The sequence below is a fragment of the Rhineura floridana genome, chromosome 1, assembly GCF_030035675.1.
Source record: "Rhineura floridana isolate rRhiFlo1 chromosome 1, rRhiFlo1.hap2, whole genome shotgun sequence".
Classification (NCBI taxonomy): Eukaryota; Metazoa; Chordata; class Lepidosauria; order Squamata; family Rhineuridae; genus Rhineura; species Rhineura floridana.
In genome coordinates this window covers 171,572,872-171,593,764 of record NC_084480.1, presented here as the reverse complement: position 1 = coordinate 171,593,764, position 20,893 = coordinate 171,572,872, and the positions used below count along the sequence as shown (strand labels likewise).

The 20,893-nt window shown below is 46.1% G+C and overlaps 1 protein-coding gene across 6 annotated transcripts in view; it reads left to right on the top strand.

Moving 5' to 3' along the window:
- The first annotated feature begins 6,682 nt into the window (after nt 1-6,682).
- PCDH1 (protocadherin 1) overlaps nt 6,683-20,893 on the top strand; it is a 163,941-nt gene continuing 149,730 nt past the window's right edge. For 2 of the 6 annotated variants that reach the window (XM_061585697.1, XM_061585730.1), the window contains exon 1: nt 8,500-8,687. In XM_061585697.1, coding sequence (XP_061441681.1) covers nt 8,624-8,687 — 64 coding nt within the window. In that variant the 5' untranslated portion in view covers nt 8,500-8,623. Of the gene's footprint in view, nt 6,843-7,344; nt 7,767-8,379; nt 8,479-8,499; nt 8,688-9,573; nt 9,597-20,893 lie in introns of those variants that run through there. The other 4 variants (XM_061585739.1, XM_061585712.1, XM_061585704.1 and 1 more) reach the window with 4 other exon arrangements.

Sequence of the window (20,893 nt, the reverse complement as noted above, 5' to 3'; positions counted from 1 at the left end):
TAAGAAGTTATGTGTCCTATCAACAGACTGACTGGGTATCATATTTGCATTTTGCAGAGTTCGCCTACAACAATTCTCTACACTCCAGCACTCAACAAACCCCATTCTTCGCAAATTATGGATTCCATCCTAAAGTCTTTCCAAGCAGCTCAGAAGGAATGCTGGTACCGGCAGCTGAGGACTTCCTAAAAGAATTGCAAGCGGCACAACAAACACTGAAACAGCAGTTAAACGAAGCCAAAACAGAGTACAAGCGAGTTGCTGACCTGCACAGGAAGGAGCCCCCCCCCTTCAACCAGGAGACCAGGTATGGCTGTCCACCCGTTTCCTCCAGATGCCGGGCAAATGTAGAAAATTACAAGACAAAAGGGTGGGTCCTTTTGAAATAGAAACTCAAATTAATCCCGTGGCGTACCGGCTGAAGCCACCTGACACGTTTAAAATACATCCTGTGTTTCATCGATCCCTCTTGACGAAAGCTGCCCCTCCCAGTGAGCTGCGGCTGGAGGAGCCTCCTGGGTCCCCACTCCTGATAAATGAGCAGCTTGAGTTTGAAGTTGAGGAAATCTTGGATTCCAGGATCAGACGCCACAAGCTGCAGTATTTGATTCACTGGAAGGGCTATGGAGTGGCTGACAGATCATGGGAAAATGCAGATGATGTGCATGCTCCAGAGTTAGTAAAACTTTTCCATCAACGTTTTCCTCACCGCCCCAAGCCAGACAGGGGGAGGGGGGCACAGCTTGAGAAGGGGGATGGTGTCGGGAGGATGAGCTGGGCTCCTAGGGGGTTGTCAGAAGAGGATTCAAATGGCTGGCAGAGGGAGGAGGGAGGAACTTACCCTCTGTGGAGCGAAGCCGAAACAGAGGACATGCCAGAGATAGGGTCGCCTAGCAACGGGGAGCCTGAGAGCCTTGAAATTTTAGAATCCCCCCCAGACATTCCCAGGCCCTCCCTTCTCTGCAGCTCAGAGCAAGAGGGAGGGCTGATCACAGCAGAAAGGCGGAGAGATGGTTTACCCTCAGCTCCTCCTTTATCACCCATAGGGGAATCGGACACTTCAGAAGAGGAGGAGGTGATGCCTCCCCCCTCACCACGCACACGCAGACGGTTGAAAAGACAGGAGAGAAGGGGGGGAAGGCGGGCAGTACCTGAGGGGGAGTTAAGGAGGAGCGAAAGGTTGCGCACCCGTTTAGCCCCTTCTTAAAGAACAGGCGGGAAGCAGCCCCTTGCTCTGTCAACTTTCTCCCAATGTCGCAGGACCTGTATCCCTGTATTGCTTCATGAGAAAGCGCAGTCTTTGTTGGACATTACTCTAATAAAACACGAATTAACTACAACCTCTGGTCTGGTTCCTGAGTCGCATCCTGGGCCTGACACCATCCCTTGCTTTACCTGTATGGCCATGTATTCCCAGTTGAAGGAGTGGAGTGAGGGTTGCAGTTTGACTGGAGTCCTGAGGCAAGATACTTGCAAGAGTTCTGAAGACACAAGTGTTAGCAATGTACTCTTGCATATCCTGAAACCATGCTGTTTGTGCACACTTCCGTTTCTCCATAGTTCTCCCCACCAAAGTTCCTTGTGTGTTCTAGATAAGCATGACATGGGGCCAGATGATATCCAATTTATACCCTCCCTGCCATTGAGTTTCATCATAATGTGCTGTGATTGGATGCAGGGTTACTCCAAATCCAAAGAGTGGGGTGGGCAGAGCTCAGACCAGTGATGTTTTGTTTCTGCACTCCTCTGAGTTCAACATATATTTTATGACTTACGCTACCTCTGACATTTCTACCATTACACTGACATGTAATGGACATGGGATCAAGGTTTGTGGCAATATATGTTTTGGTACATGTCCATCCTCCCCAGTCCCACCATATCCCACCTATGTCCCCAGCCCTTTTTGGTTTCTCTGCTAGTGAAGTTGTGCTGATGGTGTACATATTGCCAGCTAGTGGTTCCACGGAACGAATGAATAAAATTTATTACGGTCAAAGACCAGCATATGGTTCCACAGATGTATCCACAGCTTTGCCCCGGCAGATCTCTACTGGCAGAGGCCTATCTGAAGATGCACCAGCACGGTAGAATTTCTGCATATCTACCCACCACCACCACTGGAATATAGAATTCCACCCTTAAACATATTTGGCAATAGATTTACCCGTTTCAATTCACCAGTGGATAGGATTTTTAAATGATGAATTCCCTTGCCAGAAAAAGTCTGCATCTGAAAATACCAACACCTGAAACAGAGGGTTACATCTTTGTGCCACTCTGGAGAAGTGGGGATCATGCCGAACCAGTATTGTGATGGGGTGACAGTACACATTTCCAAAGGATCAAACTCCAGAGGGTTTTTGAAGGAAGCCCCAAGGACTAGTAGTGGTGGCGACAAGGCTGTTTTAAGAATAAAAGGGTCAACTTGGAGCCAGCTTATTGTTCACACATGACCAAGGCTTCAGCAGGTAGGAGACTCCAGTATGGCTAGTGCCAGTGGGTGGACTGCTTGGTTCTGGCCTATAAACCCAAGAGTGCCTCATAGAGCAGTAAGTGAGAGGCAGAGAGTTTCTGATGTCAAACGTCCTCCCCTCCCCTCTCCCAAATTTGGCATTTGGCTCTTAGAAGGAGAGATCTGGAAAGCAAAGGAATGGGAAAGGAAAGGGTTATTCACCCTGTTGCCCTGCAATCACCTTTGCTCTACCCCTGCTTCTTGCATGGCAGAGAACAGGATCATAGTTACAGGCATAGGATTGTGATGGGGGGCTGTTGCCTAGAGGCCTACAAAAACCTGAACTCAGCCCTGGTCTTCAGCTTTCTGGAGTTGGCATGCTGGAGAGTGCTTGCCTTCAGGCAAGCTTAGATGTTTATGTTCCTTTATTTCATGTAAATGTCTCCAATAAATTTCTCCCTTGTTTTATTATACTTGGGTTTGAAGTGTTATGTGGTGAAGAAATAACTGAGCAGGGCAACTTGAGCTATTCCCTCACGATAGATCCAGTGATCCCTCCCTCCACCTCTTACTGTTATACATGCTGAAGAGCTCTGCATTCTGTGTGGGCACAAAAGGCCAAGGCGATGAAGACCTGAGGGGTGTTAGCTTGCAGGGTGGCTGGCTGGCAGTGGAAATGTGCTTGTGTCACCTTGAGAAGCAGCAGGACACACCAGAACTCAGTGTGCCAAAGGAGCATCCAATATTAAGAATATTTAAAAGGGACGGAAATCTTCCATCAGTGTTTGGGGTGCTAGGCTCAGAGTTGAAAAATATGAAAGAAATGAACAAGCCAATGATGTAGCAATCTCTTCTAGATTTCCTACTGGGAATTGCTTCTTGTGGAACTAGGGAATCAATAGTCAAGAAGGAGAACTGACCTGAAATGGAGAGGGAAAGGGTGACATCAGCTCAGAGGGTTCTCATCCAGTAGATGCAGCCATTTGCATCTGACCATCATCAGACAAGATCACACAACCAGAGGGGCCTCGGGGCTCATAATGGGAAGACTCCCCTAGCTCACAGCCTCTTCCTCTTCCTCTCATCACTGCAAAGTCTGCATTAAATTAGCATTTGCAGTGGCCGACACAAGCTGCCTGTGTTTTCTTATTTTTGTTATTTTTGAGAGGATATTTTAGTGCTGAACGCATTCCCTTCTGTTGCCATGGCAGCCGTGACAGGGGTTATATACCGTGAGAAAAATACCAAAATTAATGAGTGAGTGAAAGTGCAGCAGAGAGAAAAACAAGGTTAAAGAAAGAGTTAAAACAGTAATAAAAACAACCTCTTGATAATTTGGCAGCATGTATCCTGCAGGCAAGAGAGCAGACACAGCGCACAGAGAGAAACCTTTCCAAGGAAGAACGCACATCATGGCCTCCATCAAAAGCTCAGTGCCACAGGAATCACACCTACACAAAAATACCATCCTGATTCCACTCTAATATGTGAATGATGCTGCAAATCAAACCCCAAGCAGTGCAAAACCTTCTCTCCTGAGCACCCCAGCCTAAGGTTCCAAATGGTCTGATATCATTCTGACTACAACCTGGACTCAGGATGATGCCTTTGCAGCCACACCCTAAACTATCTGTGTGAACATGCCTAAGTATCAGTTCAGCACACACCTTTCATCTCAGGCCCCCAAACTGACACACTTCTTGCCTATACTTGCTGATAAGCACTATGACTTCCAGGCTTTAACCCTGAAATTGGCATCCAAGAATCAGCACTATGCCTTTGAACCATCAGCCTACAATTGTTATAATGTCTTTCTTGTCTGTTCCCCAACATTAGTGTGAGCTGGTATCCCCAAAAACAGTGCTCATCCAGTACTATTGTTTCTGTGAATTCTTAAAAGCAGTCCAGCCGGGCCTAAGACCAGCAGATCTTTCCAGTTGTGCCTTTAATATTACTAGAACCTGGCTAAAAACTTGGCATTAAGCTCAGACCTAGCATGGTGCCCAGACTCTGCCACACACCAAGTTTGTTTCCCCTTTCATTTGTGTTCAGGAGCAATATTATATGATGGAAAAGAAAATGCCTGTCTTTCTTGTTGCTCATTTCCTCATTTTTGTTTTTCAGTGCCTTTTGTTTTTAATTGTAGGAAGGAGAGAATTGTCAGAACATCTGCGTTATTAGCATCAGTTGCCCAGATCCTCTCCCCCCACCTTCCCATGGAGCCCAGAGCTGACGAGAGAACAGAAGAGCCTTTGAACTGCTCACAGAAAACAACAGCCAGGTTTATAGCATTTGGGGGAGGGGTTGGGAGAGTCTTTATTTTCATGTAAGGTTCATTTGCTCTTCCTATTTCCTTTTTTTCTTTCTGATGCTCTTCTGCCACAGACTTTGTTCTCCTGACAAGGCCCAATGACACCACACTGCAACTGTCTCTGTGTGAGCAAGGTAGGTCTGGTCTGGAGTATTCTGATCCATGCAAGGCCCCTGGTGTTATCCTGAAGGAGCAGCATTAAAACCTATGAATGTCTTCTTGAGGGAAACCAAACCCAAGAGTCAGTCTTCATCTGTGGATCTAAATCACCCACACTTTCATGTAGATTTGCTTCCCTTCCTTGAAGGCAGCAGAAAAAAAGCTGAAGGCCAGTGGCAGGCTTTTTCTATTCCAGTCATAAGCAGCTCTGCCCCCAAGGCACAGGAAGTCAGTGCCTCAGGTGGCAAATATAGGGAACCATACCATTCAAGGCCTGCAGTGGGAGACAGACAAATCTAGCAGAGCTTGGAAAAGTTACTTTTTTGAACTACAACTCTGATCAGCCCCAGCCAGCATGGCCACTGGATTGGGCTGATGGGAGTTGTAGTTCAAAAAAGTAACTTTTCCAAGCTCTGAAATCTAGCCCTTAGGACACCATCCATCAGAAAATTATCAGGAGTTGCATAAGAGTATGATAGTTAATTAAAGAGAGGTACATTGTTACTTGAATGTCCTTCCTCATAAATCTGCATGTCTCGGGTAGCCCTCATTCCAGGCTAAGGACTGGAACCATCTGGAGGTCAACCTGGAAGCCACACAAACAGATAGCTCTGCCTCTAAGAGGAACATGTAGCTGCATATACAGTGATCTCAGCCCATTAATCTCCTTGATGCTTCAGCAAGTTTTTCAAGCAAACAGCAAAACAACAACAACTGTATAACAGCAGCCACTTAAATTTCCTTGTCTGAACATCCAATATTATGTAACTGCTAGAAGAACTTTTCCTCAGTCTACAATGCAGGTGTGGTGTCATACCATCTACCTGCAAAGTAAACAGAGCAAAGTCAGTTAAGGCTCGGTAGGCCAGTAATAGGCGCATATCATATTATGTTAGCCAGATTTGTAGCTGCAGTAGGAACATGTAAATGCTCTCTAACTGAGGCCAGAGTTCACTACTGGGTAGAGGTCAAGTGGCCAATCCCATTGCAGTGTTGCTTTTCCAACATCAGCATCTTGTGATATACCAGGGAAAAGCAAACCTTCAGGCCTTGGGTATGACTTAATTTTAGATGAAATGAAACAAAAAATAACAATAATAAAAACAGCTCCAGAGCAGTGGGCAGTAGCAGAATAACCTAGAGCAAGCCGGCAGTAGAGAATTAGCCTGGAGTGATGCGTAGGAGCAAAGAGGAGCAGCAGGAATCCTTAAGAGACACCCTTTTGGGGAAAAAGGGTCTTTTGATAAGAAATTCACATTCCTCACAAGACCCCTCTCTTTCAGGAAGATGCAAAGATTCTCTCTCTCTCTCTCTCTCTCACACACACACACCCTGAAGGACTCAGATTCACATAAAGGCAGTCATTCCATTGAAAGACAAAGCAGCCTCTAGATGGTGCAGTGGGTTTTGGAAGGAGAATAGAGCATGTATGGAAGGGAGTAAAGAGGGGGCTGGGCTGTGCAACAGGTTCATAGAGCTGAGCAGGAAGTAAAAAATAAATAAATATTGAGCATAGGAACGAAGCAATATATCTTTTTATGAGTCTGGCTCTCCACTCAATCTATTCCTAACTATGTTAGAAAGTGTACTGGGCAGACTTTGGATCCCTTCTTCCCCACCCTTGCTCATCTGCAGGGCAGTCCAGAAGCCGCAGGAACAGGTAGCCCTGCCTCACCTGAGCTGGCTCTGCAAAGCACATATGCTTTGCCTGACCTGGCGGAATTGGAGGTGCACAACACCCAGGAACCAGTGGAGCCTGGCAGCTTGGAACTGAGGGCACCAGGCTGAATGTTAAAGAGTGTTCAGTCCTTGGCAGGGAACCAGAATCCAGCTTGAAAATCCAGGCAACTGGCAAAAGAACTGCCTTGCTCCTTAAAGGTGCAGAGCAGCCAGCCTTGTCCATCCACTTCCCCAAGTGTGAGTACATCTAATATTGTATCTGCTATAACAGATATTCGGTACCCAGGGGTGCTTAGGCAGGTGGCAATAATTCTGGAATCTCCAGCCCAGAGTTATCTTTAGAAGCCTCTCCATATGTCCTGGTTGAAAAGCCATCACCTGCTAGAAATCAGTTCTCCTGAAGATGATTCCTTATTTTCAGTTCCTGCTTCCTTATTCCCTAGCGATCAATCGGTGCCTGGTCCCACACAGCAAAAGCGTGTCTGTCTTGACTCCATGTAAACGGTTCTGATTTTCCTGAGGGGCAACCGAACGGTACTGTCGACAGACTTCAAGAGGTTGGTGCAGTCGTCGCAAGGGGGAAGTGCAGGGAAATTTGCAGGTGCGCAGCCCCAACCCCCTCCCCGGCAGGTGCAGCAATAGACGCGTGTGTGACTCACCGGAACCAGCAGCGGGTATAGAGGGGGAGGGAATGGGAACGGTTATGCCTTGGCCCGCGGGCAGGGTTGGCCAAGGTCAGTTTGAGTCACATGGCGAGAGGGGCCCTCACTTATGGCAATATCGAGAAAGGCGAGACGGCGCGTCGTTTAGATCCAAGAGGCTCTGGGAAGAAGGGAAGCAGGCCTCGCTCGCTCTCCCCCCCCTTCCCTAAACCGCATCAGCGGTTTGGGGAGCAGGCCTAGCGTGCCCCTAGCGGCAGTGCCGAACGCCTCGGGTGCCCGCCGCGCTACTGCGTGCAAGAGCTGATAGGGCTCCTGCCGCCGCCGCGAGCTCCGTGCCGGCGGGTGCAAGCGCGCGACCTCGTGCCTTGGGCAGCGACAGCAACTGCCTGGGAATCGACTTCTCGGCTGGCAGGCAGCTCGCAGCGGGCGCTGCAGGTTCCGCGGCTGCTGTTTGCTGAGCGGGAGAGGAGGCAGTAACCGCGGGGCTGCCGATTCCAGGGTAAGTAAATGGCCGCGAACTCGGGGGGGGGGGATACCGAGGGAGAGCGCCTCGGGATGGCGATCAGGGACTGAGGCCAGTGCTGGGCTAGGATGCCGGGGAAGCCGGAGCGCCCTCCCGAGAGCGAAGCCGGACCGCGTGGCTGGGCCGCTTTCCCCTCCGAGCTCCTCCGCCTTTCGAAGAGCTCCCGATGTTCGCGCCGCAGCGGCGGCAGTTGCATCCCAGCCGACGATGCCTCCAAAGGGGCTCGGCAAGGGTTTGCCTATTGATGCTGCTCCTCAAACTAGGGGAGAGGAGAGAAGGGGTCGGCGGCTGGAGGAGGCCACTGCTGGGCCGACTCGTTTGGCGTAACAGGCTGGCAGCTGCTCGGGCAAGGCTGGCTGGGTCGTTGCTACCGCTCCCGCAACCTCAGCGAGCGGAGTCGGTTGGGCGCAGGATCTGATAAGGAGCCGGAGCTCCACCTCTCCTCTGGCAGCGTCAAGGAGGCAGCAGCGCAGGCAGCGAGAGGAGGAGGCAGACCGGCAGGGAGGGAGAAGAGGGGGAGGCGGCGCGCGCGCGCGGTGGGGGTGGGGGTGTGCAATCCCTGGGCTGCGCTTCTCCTGCACATCCTTCTGCTCACACACACCGAGAGACAAGCTCCGGCTCGGACACAGCCAGTTTTAGCGCGCGCCCAGAGCAGGAGCAGCCGCTTAGCTGGGCTCCTGTAGCTGGGGTAAGCTGGGCTCCCTTAGGTTTCAGTTCGTTCGTTCGTTCGTTCTGTGGTGGATCACGAAAGTCCCGTGGCAGTACCAGCGGCTCGGAGAGCGTAGCTGATCCCGGATCTGCTGGGGAGAGAAACGGGCAGACAGCGGAAGAAGATGCCCGGGGAAGAGCGGCGAGCTCGGAGGAAGCCCCGGGCTACTCTGTGCTGGTCGCCACTAAGTAAGGGGGATCCTCGCTGCGTGCCAGCAGGAACCGGGCGAGCGCAAGGGGGGATGCAGGGACTCGGGGACTGAGGACCGCTCGCCGCCGGCGGGCGTGTGTCGGAATGCGAGCTGAAGGGAAGGAAGCGGCGTCGGGTTGGTGATGCTGGGGATGGGGAAAGAGAGCAAGAAGCCCCGGCGGCAGCTGGCGCTGACCGTGAAGAAGCTTCGGGCTGGCGGTCGCAGCAGCTCCCCGATGGTGGAGGGAGGGATGAGGGGGATAGTTGGCAAAAGGCTTGCTGGGGTACAAGTTTCTCTTTCAGGGTGGATGCGACCCGCATCAGGTCCTGTCGGGGTTTTTCTAGCTCTAACCGCATTTAGCTGCTACTCCCCTCCGCCCCGTCACGATCTGCAGCTACCCAGCTGCTGCCCACCCCGGAGCAAATTTGAGTCATTGTCTCTCTGCCCCTTTTGGGAACATCATATTTTCGTGGTGGGAAAAAAACCCAGGGTGCAAGGATTCCCCCTCCCGCGCCGCCGCCGCCAGATATGATCTGTGTGGGCTAAACAGAGCTGGGAGTGCCCGTGAAACCAGGGGAAGGAGGAGAGGGGTGAGGGCTCCGCGCGCATCGCGACCCCCTCCTCCCCCCGTCATAGACGAGAAGCTCGATTCACGCGTAGGAAGAAAAGCGGGGGGGGGGAGAGAAAGGGAGGAGGCTCTGGTCAACGCCTGCCTTCCAGCCCCCCCCCTTCGCCTGCCACTAAAGGGAACGTTACACACATGCACGGCGTGTGCGGCACCTCCCTTTGTAAAAATGACCCCTACTTGGGCTATTGCCACATAAGAAGCATTATCGTCTCCTGCCACTTGTTGGGTGCTCGGGCGGGAAGGATCTCCGCTGCGCTCATGCGCCCCCACCCCGCTGAAGTGAGCTGACAGCTGGCCCGGGATGCCCTGCGCGGTCTCCCTAGGCGTGGGCTTGGGGACGCGGCATTACCGCAATGCTTTTTCGGAATGCGCGTGTTTTGATTGCGCGGCTTAAGCGGGGGAGGGGGAGGCTCGAACGAGCTTGGCGGTTGCACTCGCTTGTGTGTGCTCTTATCGTGAGCTGCTGCGCGCATGGCTTAGGAGTGCAAGAGCGCCTTCTCTTCTTAGGGTGAAAAGTGCATTGCATTGCATTCTCGCCCTTGCCACATCTCCCAAGTCAGGCCTATAGTCTTCAGAGTATTGCTGTTCTTGGGACTGGTCACACTGAGAGAATATGTATAGGAAAGAGTGCTCCTGTGCAGCATGTTTGGATGTATATATGCCTCCTTTGGAGATATACTCAGAATCAGTGCTTTGGAAAGAGTGGAGGGAAGCCAAGGGGAAGGTTTTTGAAATACTGGAATATGCGTGAAAGAGGATGAAGGGAATTGTGCTTCATGTAGATGTAAGGAAAGGTAGGTTTGATGCAAATTTCATGTTGGACATGTAGAGGAAATATGCTTGCATGGGTGGAGATCTAGGTTTAAGTGCCTGCATACATATTTGGCCAGAACTCTAGGTTGTTGCATGTTGTGTGAAGCGGGTGAATTTAAGATGTATGGGTGTATGTGCACCTCTGATATGTGGAAGAGGGGAAGATGGACAAGATGTAGAGAAGATGTGCCTTGTGGATATCCCTAGGAAAGAGGCATGCTGGTAATATGTGGTGGTGCATGTATGGTGCATGAATCTACCTGTGGAGGAGGGGTACATGACTCATATATATCCTATGAGAATAGACCTACGAGTGAAGGATGTGTTAGGTGTGCACTATGAGAGGAAGCATATTGATTTGATTGATGTGCAAAAATCCCATGCTGAACTACTTGTTGCAGTTTTCTCCTTCTGGTTCCTAGGATGATCTGGATAGCTGTAGGGTGATGTGAAGTTGCTTTTACAGCTGGTTATTTTCTTTGTCTGTTCTATTTTCCTCTGCTCATTTGTGGTCACTGTAAGTTTCTAGTTTTGTATCTGGCGACTTCTCATTTCCCAGGACTAGTATTGAGTGTCTCTTATGTATTATCTCACCAATAATAATTAAAAACAACAACAGAAACTCATTCCAACATAGTATTTGAGAATAGAGAATACCTTTATGCCTTTTTTCTGTCATCACTACATGAACTAGGCAGCTGCTCTTTTAAGAATGGACTTTTAAGACTGGACTGTTGTGCACAGAACAATCAGATAATTTTTTCAGTTCTCATGTGTGTTTCCTGATGTTTCTAAGCATGTGTGTTGCAGGCCAGAGAGCTTTTTAGTCTGAGATGTTTCCTGGGGCTGTGCACCATGTTGTCAGTGTATGGCTTTCATCTTCTATCATCTAATAAGATAGAGGTTTGATACTTGGTAGGGAAGTTCGCCATGGCGAGCTGTTGGTGATCCCAAGGGGTTCTAGAACAGGTCTTCCAAAGAAATCTGTATTGCTGTCTACCATGCCTTAAGGCAGATCTGTAATCATATGTGTAATCCAAAATTAACTGCTCCATATGACCACCACCATACCATCCCTTTAGGCAGAATGGCTTGTGGCTATAAACCCAAACTGAAGCCAAGAGGCCTAAGCACCATTGAATAGTTTTATATATGTTAATATGTTTAGACCTAAATGAGTTGGGAAATAGTCATGCTAAGCCAGTTGTAAGAGGAGGGGGAAAGTGTTTTGAAATTGAGAAAACCAGGCATAGATAACAGCTGCATTCATTAGTGATTTTAAAGGGTCTCAGCTAGCACACGCCTTAAAAGGCAGGCCTCTGGAGAAAAATTAGTTTTCCTACAGGGCAAAAGACTAGGCCGGGGTAATTAACTTGGAATTCAGGTGGTACAATGTTCAGCCCCAGCCAGCATGGCCAATGATTAGGGATGATGGGAGTTGTACTCCAAAACATTTGAAGTGCACCATGTTGTTGACCACTGGACTCAGGGGTGGATTAAGATGTGCTGATGCTCTAAGCTATGTCATGTTTAAGTTGATAGCATTACCAAAAGATGTGTATTATCCTAACAGAAAGGGCAATGAAAATAGAAATAATAAAGTTTTATATTTGCGTATATGCCAGTACGTAGGCAAGGATGCAGCTAAAAATTAACGATCTAACTTATCTTGCAATAACCCTATTTGCATATGAAATATCTTTAAATGAAAATGTCTTATGTTTTCTTACTTAGCATATAAGTAATGGGCCAGGGAAGTGATAAATGCCTCCTTGTGAGAGGGAGTGGTCCCTGGCTGTCTGAAGGAGGCAGCAGTGAGACCACTCCTGAAAAAGCCTTCCCTGGACCCAGAGGATTTCAGCAGCTACAGACCAGTGGCAAATGTTCCATATCTCGGCAAGATCTTGGAACGAGTGGTTGCTGACCAGCTCCAGGCGCTATTGGATGAAACCGATTATCTAGATCCATTTCAATCGGGTTTCAGGCCCGGTTTCGGCACTGAGACGGCCTTGGTTGCCCTGTTTGATGATCTATGTCGGGAGAGAGACAGAGGGAGTGTAACTCTGTTGATTCTCCTTGATCTCTCAGCGGCTTTTGATACCATCAACCATGGTATCCTTCTGGAGAGGCTTGCGGAGTTGGGAGTTGGAGGCACTGCGTGGCAGTGGTTCCGCTCCTACTTGGCAGGCCGTCTCCAGAAGATAGTGCTTGGGGAACATTGCTCGACACCGTGGGTACTCCAATGTGGGGTCCCGCAGGGTTTGGTTTTGTCTCCCATGCTTTTTAACATCTATATGAAGCCGTTGGGTGCAGTCATCAGGGGTTTTGGAGTGCGTTGTCACCAGTACGCTGATGACACGCAGCTCTACTTCTCCTTTTCATCTTCCTCAGGTGAGGCGGTCAATGTGCTGAACCGTTGCCTGGACGCGACAATGGACTGGATGAGAACTAACAAACTGAGACTCAATCCTGATAAGACTGAGATGCTGTTGGTGGATGGTTTTTCCAATCAGTTGGTGGATACATATCCTGTCCTGGATGGGGTTACACTCCCCGTAAAGGAACAGGTTCGTAGTCTGGGAGTCGTTCTAGACTCTTCCCTGTCACTTGAGGCTCATGTAGCCTCGGTGGCACGGAATGCGTTCTACCAACTTCGATTGGTAGCCCAGCTACGTCCCTACCTGAGTAAGGAGGATCTTACATCAGTAGTACATGCTGTGGTAACCTCACGTTTGGATTACTGTAATGCACTCTACGTAGGGCTACCTCTGAAGACGGTTCAGAAGCTACAGCTGGTGCAAAATGCGGCGGCCAGACTGCTAACAAGAACGAAGCGGTCTGACCATATAACACCTGTTTTGGCCCGCTTGCACTGGCTTCCAATACGCTTCCGGGCCAAATTCAAAGTGTTGGTATTAACCTATAAAGCCTTATACGGCGCGGGACCTCGATATCTGTCAGAACGCCTCTCCCGCTATGAACTGGCTCGTACACTATGGTCTGCTACGAAGGCCCTCCTCCGGGTCCCGACTCATAGGGAGGCCCGGAGGGCAGTGACAAGATCAAGGGCCTTCTCAGTGGTGGCCCCCGAACTATGGAATAGTCTCCCCGAGGAGGTTCGCCTGGTGCCGACACTATCATCCTTTCGGTGCCAGGTTAAAACCTTTCTCTACTCCGAGGCATTTTAATTTTTTGTTAATGATTGTAATGTTTGTAATTTGATTTTAGCCTTTGCTGTTTTTAGATTGTGAAATTTGATTTTAGACTGATGTTTTTGTATTATATTGTATTTTATTGTATCTATGTTCACCGCCCTGAGAGCTATTGCTAGTCGGGCGGTATATAAGTTTTTAAAATAAATAAATAAATATATATGACAACTATATTGTAGTTATTTCTGCATAGATTTATAAACACAATATGACAAATAATTGTGTACCTATTCAGTATCATTTTTGTCATATCAGAATAATATCTGTTTTAGAGTCTATTTTCCCTATTTCCTTTTGTTTTTTAGCCCATTACATAAAACATGAAATTTAGAGGGGAAATGTATTTAGAGGCCTCTCATAATCTGAGGCGCTAAACTGTAGGTTACTTAGCACATGCATAAATCCTGTACTGACTGGACTAGGCAAGCAGCTCGACAAGGTTACCGCTCCAACAGTGACTCTGATTTGCAAGCATTACAGAAAATGCCCAAACAAGTTGTGAAGCTAGATTGTCAGGCTGCAGTACCTGAATTTTGTCCTATTGTGGGTCTTTTCTTCTCCTGGATGAAATGTGACTTCTTAAGATCAGACAAAAAGAATAAGAAATGTACTATAGTGTGGGAATTGACAGTCAGCCTGAAGGATGATATCAAACTGGTGTATGCTGAGCATCATTCTGCTGGAATGTTGTAGAGGTTTGAGCTCATAAGGGACATGTATGCACATTTTATACAGGGATGTGCATGGGGGAGTGTTTGGACATACATGTTTCCAGTCTGTGTGCACATGTATAAAGCAATCTCAAGGGCAAATGCAGTGCAGAAGCCATGGAACTCTTCATTGTGACAACTCACATTATAGCCATAGCCTGACCATTTATTAGCCAGACATGGCTCAATACATGATGGTGCTTCAGGTGGAAATGCAAAATTGTGGATTTGGTTTAGTAATTAAGAGTAGCTACAATCCATTGGGAAGTTCTCCTGGGCAGGCCTCAGTGGCCAGAATCTGCAGCCAGATTCAGCCATATCTTTGTGGTCAGGTGGCACAGTTAAAAATCATAGGTTTTAAGTTATGAAATGCAATTATTTTATTTTTATCCCATGAAATCTTAAGGTGATGGATCTTAAGGAAGGTATAGCTGTTCTATTTTCAGATTTCAGCTGTTGCTAGGCTCTGAACTGGTCGTTATATCGGTTCCTTTTACTACTTCCTACTACAGGTCTACCATGCTGGCTAATGGCTAGTGGATGAATGAGATACAGTGCAGGAATTGCTGATCTGTCTGTTTTCTTGCTTTTTGTTGTTAAATGTTTGTAAGTGGAACTCTTCATATAACAAGGTTCTTTCCAAAGAATTGGTGCATTTCTGGCCAGATACTAATTACAAAGTATCTCTGGGTGATACATGTTGCTAAATGATATCCTCTGTTGGAGCATGCCTTTGGCTGTGATTCTTTCAGCTTCATCCTCTTGCAAATCCCTTCCACGTTTTCTCCTGTTTCCTCCGCCTGCTGCACACTCCCTTTTCACCATCCACCAGGATATTATCTCAATAGCTTACAGAAAGCTATCTCTATCCCAGCTGAGGGCCATAGTCCATACCACTCACATGCAAGGAAGATTGAAATCAAACATTTATAGCAACAAAGATCTACCAGTGGGGCCTGCTTCAGAATCCATCTTGTGTGGGGGTTAGGGTGGCTTCCATGAGAAGGTGGTCATGTTTGTGGGAGCCTCAACTCCCACAAAAAAGTATGTAGAATTACCTCTGTGCTTGTTTCTGTGTTTTTGTTTCTAAGGGCTTTTGCTTTGTTCTATTTTGGTTTTGTGTTCTGATTTTTAACTGATTTTGTGTATTTTAGCTTACTTATAATCACTTTTATTTTTTAAAAAATACTATTTTGAACTCATTTATTTCCTGAATATGTGTATACTAATTAGTTGCCATAATAGTTTTTTCCCCAAAAAATATTTTGCCTAGTGCCTACTGTGCCTTACTTATGGAACATTCTGGATGCTTCTGAGTAAAGATGTATAGGATCAGACTGTAAGCCCTACTTTGTTCAGTGGGACTTCCTTCCAAATAAATGTGCATAAGACTACAGCCTTAATCTTCAGATAAGTGATCTTGCTTAAGATCTTCACATATGTAAGATCTTAATGAAATTATAAATATCTATATCCACTTAGAGCCAAACAGAAATATCTTATAATTCTGCAATGCAAAAGGCATGTGGGCTGATGGCTAAAGGTTTCAGACTATGTTCCTAGATTGTACAACGGCCCTGTTCAGTTGCAAACCAATACTGACCTGGTTCACATGTAATGCTAAGCCAAGCTATGGTTTAGCACTAATGTGTGAGTGTACGGGTTCCTAGAGAGGAGATCATGGCTACTTTGCTCCTCCTCCTCCAGTCCTGCTTCCGTGAACTAAGCCATGGATAGGCTTAGTTTGTTATCTGAACCTGGGCTTGTGTTTTGTCTCACACTACAGAAACCAGGAGCTGTAGTGAAAATTTGTATTTTGATTTATTGCTCATGATTATTTTGGAGGAGAGGAGACAAATCATAAGCCTGGGCTTGGATGGCATGCTAAGCCAAACCATGGCTTGGCTTACAGTGGCACAGCAGCAGGACCAGAGGAGGAGCAAAGCAGCTGCAATCTCCTCTTTGGGAGCCTGTATGCTCATGCATTTGTGCTAAGTCATGGTTTGCCTTAGCATTATGCGTGAAGTGGGCCATTGTCTCATTGAGGTAAAGTAAAAGTTTTATTTAATTTGATTAGGAGGCATAAATATTTTTAGATCTGTACACTTTTAATCCACTAAATTTTACATCTGTTGTGTACTTTAAGTGATGCTGCCCATCTTATTTGTTTTATTTGCTGCTGCTAAAATGTTTATGCTACTTTTTCTGCTTTATTGATTGCTTATTTGTTGCTGTATTTTAATGTGTTATTGTTGTGAGTGGCACATAAGTGCTGTAAAATAAATAAATATTCATAATTTTAAAACTCAGCACATTTCAGAAGTCAGGTAATTAGTTAGAAGGAATTAAACAGAGATATAAGTTTACGAATATGAGTTTAGTGCAGTAATGGAGCCTCCAGATGTTATTAGATTACAAGTCCCATTTCAATGACTACTGGTTATGCTGGCTCGGGCTGATGGGAGTTGGAATCTAACAACATTTGAAGGGCCACAGCTTCCCTATTCCTGGTTTAGTGAATAATCCTGGTGAGGATCCTAGTGATCCTGGTGGCATTTCCTGGGTTTCTTTGTGTTTTGTCTCACTCTACAGAAACCATGAGCTTTTCAGGGCAAAGTAGGAAGCTGAGGAGAAGGGACTGAAATGTCAAGAGTATTTTATGGAGCAGAGCAACTTGCTATGGTGTGAATTTGTGTGCATGCTTGGTTCTTGGTCAACTTCCTGGTATAGGACAGGAAAGGACTGGTTTGAGAAAGTGCTGGGTCATGCAACTGTAGCTATGAAAGCAATCTGGTGAATGGAAATGGGTAGAAATGGGGAGCCAGGTAATTCAGAGAAATAGAACAAGAGCAGGGTTTGCTTATTGCCAGGCGAAGGGGACTACGATGATAGATATGTTCCAGTCAATGTGGCTCTTCCTACTCTGTTGTTAAAATTATTTGTGTGTGTATGTAAGTGGTTAATGAGTATTATGATTATAATAACAAATACAACAGTCAATTGCAACCCCTTTGCTCCGTCCACTTTTGTATCTAACTCTGCCTGCTACTAGTGTGCAGTCCCCCAAATGTTGCCCATGAGAGAATGAGGCCCTTGGGCTGAAAAAGGTTCTTTACATCTTTAATCCAGGGACAGCAATCCCAAGGAACCAGGATTATTCAGGCAGCATTTCCTGCCCTCGTTGTTGGTATTCTCTGGTATTGTACCATGCAGAAGCCCCGGTCAAAATCCTGTGAGGCAAGGACGTGGGGCTGAGCAGCCGGATCTCACTCAGTCCTTGATGGGAACAATCTTTCCTTCCTGGCAGTTGCTAGGCAACAACTCCCATTGAGGTCCTCTCAAATGTAAAAAAATTACAAGTAGCTCTCAGTTTGCCGGTATTTGAAAAAAGTCTTTCATTTGAGTCCACAGATCGAGCCTCTTATTAACTGCCTCCCATTTGGGTATCTTGGGTAGTTCTAAGATAGTAATAACTGTGAACTCCCATGATTATTCAGAGCAGTTATGTCTGCTAGGAGGAACAGAAATGCAGGAGAGGTTCCATTAGCAGTGGTGCCTCATCCAAGCCGTATTGGTGAAGGTGGAAAATACAAATGGCATTTAAATTATTTATTAAATTTATATCCCACCCATTGCCCAGGGCAGCATCCTATTCTCCCCAAAATTAATAGGGGGCACAATTCACCAGGAAGTTCTCTTGTATAAGTCCTGTTCAAACGCACTTTGTGATGAATTGTGCACCGTAGGTCATATCTGTTTCCCATCCCATTGCCTGAGGTAGCAGTCCTACTCATGAACACCTGCAGAAATTTTTTCAGGGTTATGTAAACCTGGACTCTGACAAACTTGTACACCAGGTCTACCCTTCCATTGTTTCTCAATGGATACCTGGTGTCCAGACAATATATTTCAAGCCATAGCAGAAACTCTTTTAAGTTTTTTCCCGTCTGGCTCCCTTTGCCCCTCTGGCCCTTAATTCAGTGCACTGCTGCTACAATCAACTTCAGCGCCCCCCACCTGGAATTATAGCAATGATTGATATTTAGGAAATAAGGCTAGAGAAGAAAATTCTTGGTTTGTTTACTGGTGGAGAAGTGATTACTGCCTCAAAGGAAAAACAAACCAACCAACAAACCAGAAATTCAGGATTTGAATGTAGATGTAATTGGGCAGCAGTGTGTGTGCCCCCAAAGAAAAGATCACAGCAGAGTTAATGATTTTTCTAAGTCAGGTCTTATTTCATACCCTCCAAAATGTGATCTCCCCACCCCACCCCGAGTTCATAAATGCTGACGAAATTACCCTCCCAATCGCAGTGGAGATAAAGCTCCTTATTATTATTACGCAGAGGGGTGGGGCTGTGGTTTAGAGAGCATGAGTTATGCCAGCCCAGCAAAGTAGTTCAGTGTAATACCCTTATTGTTGGGTAATGTATGTCAGCCCTGCAGTATAGTCCTGTGTTGTTACCCAGTCAGTTGCTGTGGGTTTGTGTTTGTTTTTTAGGGAAATACAGGGGAGGGGGCTAGTCTCCTTTCCCAGCAGATTCTCATGTATGTTAAGGCTGGCTCTGTTTATTAGGTTTATTTTGATACAAGGTGGAGGTATGCTATAACAATTATAATTGTCTGTTTTAACAGATAGCTGTTGGGAAGTTGGTGTTGTACCGTGCATGTGATAGTGGAAGCCTTAGAGCAGGAAAAGGAATGGTGAGTGGGAGGGAATCTGGGTGGGTGAAGCTGGTAAACAGGATGGTAGGCAGATGGTATGTTATGACTTAAATATACTAAACAATGTTTGCAGGAAGTGGACTGGGGTTGCTTTGGGGAGGTTACGGGGTAAACCATGAGTTGTGTTGGGTAGTGACTTGTTTCATTATAAACAGGATGGTGCTTGAAGATCCTTTTGAGAAAGGAATGTACTTTGTTTTGAGCCCATGGAAGAGGGCGTGGAGGACAGTAAGTCTATTAAGAGGATGTCAGCGATTGGAGTAAAATGCAGCCGTGGCCTTGCTCTTTGGAAAACAGAGATTATCAGAATCTGGTCTGTTTCTGAAGTATATATAGTGCAGAGATATCTGTGAGGACAGGTGTATGTCTGTTGTGTCTTGAGAGTGGAGTAAGTATTTGTATTTAAAAATGCAACCATGTGTAATATGGGTTTTTTAATTGATGAAAAGGGTTTTAGGTAATTAATTTAACTAGTTAAGACACCTTTTGGGGAGTAAATCTCAATGAACATGACAAGAATTACTTCTGAGCAAACGTGACTATGATTTTGTAAATGGCAATAGAAAATTTTAATCTTAGTTGTAAGTTATGGGTCACATAGAGGTGTCAGAGGCTGTTTTGGTTGTGGCGAATTAGTATAACAGGAAATTGGAAGGAAACAGATAGGTTTCTTGCTTTTATCTTACAATTCCCTATTTTCTCAAAAAGTCCCTTACATTAAATAGATGATGAAAAACTATGGAATGCATTAAAAGAAATGGGGGTGCCACAGCATCTGATTGTCCTGATGTGCAACCTATACTCTGCACAAGAGGCTACTGTAAGGACAGAATATGGAGAAACCAATTGGTTCCCAATCGGAAAGGGTGTGAGACAGGGGTGTATTTTATTACCCTATTTGTTTAATCTATACACAGAACATATCATACGGAAAGCAGGATTGGACCAAGATGAAGGAGGTGTAGAAACTGGAGGGAGAAATATCAATAATATAAGATATGCAGATGATACCATACTGCTAAGCAGAAACCAATAATTATTTGAAACAAATGCTGGTGATAGTTAAAGAGGAAAGCACAAAAGCAGGACAACAGCTGAATGTCAAGAAGACTGAAGTAATGACAACAGAAGATTTATGTAATTTTAAAGTTGACAATGAGGACATTGAACATGTCAAGGATTATCAATACTTTGTCACAATTATTAACCAAAATGAAGACAATAGTCAAGAAATCAGAAGAAGGCTAGGACTGGGGAGGGCAGCTATGAGAGAGCTAGAAAAGGTCCTTGAATGCAAAGATGTATCACTGAACACTAAAGTCAGGATCATACCAGACCATAGTATTCCTGATCTCTATGTATGGATGTGAAAGTGGAAAGTAGAAAAAGTGGATAAGAGAAAAATCAACTAATTTGAAATGTGGTGCTGGAGGAGAGCTTTGCGGATACCATGGACTGCAAAAACGACAAATAATTGGGGGTTAGATCAAATTAAACCAGAACTGTCACTAGAAGCTAAAATGATGAAACTGAGATTATCATACTTTGGACACATAATGAGAAGACATGATTCACTAGAAAAGACGATAATGCTGGGAAAAACAGAAGGGAGTAGAAAAAGAGGAAGGCCAAACAAGAGATGGATTGATTCCATAAAGGAAGCCACAGACCTGAACTTACAAGATCTGAACAAGGTGGTTCATGACAGATGCTCTTGGAGGGCACTGATTCATAGGGTCGCCATAAGTCGTAATCGACTTGAAGGCACATAACAACAACAAAGTGTGCAAGATTTGTTTTTAGTATTCTTCATTACAATGAGGTCTGTAGCAAAACAACATATTGGAGAAGCATGCATATAAACACATGTTTGCATAAATATATATACATCCAAACAGATAACATCCAGCGTTGACTACTGCTAAGGGTAGGATACTGGAGTAGGCAGACCAGTGGTCTGAACTGGTATGCGAAGTCTTAGCATTAAGATAACAGCTGGCATACCAGGTCAGACCAGTGGTCTGCCTAGTCCAGTATCCTGCCTTTTGCAAAAGCCAGTGTTGGATGCTATGTGCTCATTTATACACAGCTGGTGTTGGAAGTTGCTGCGCCTG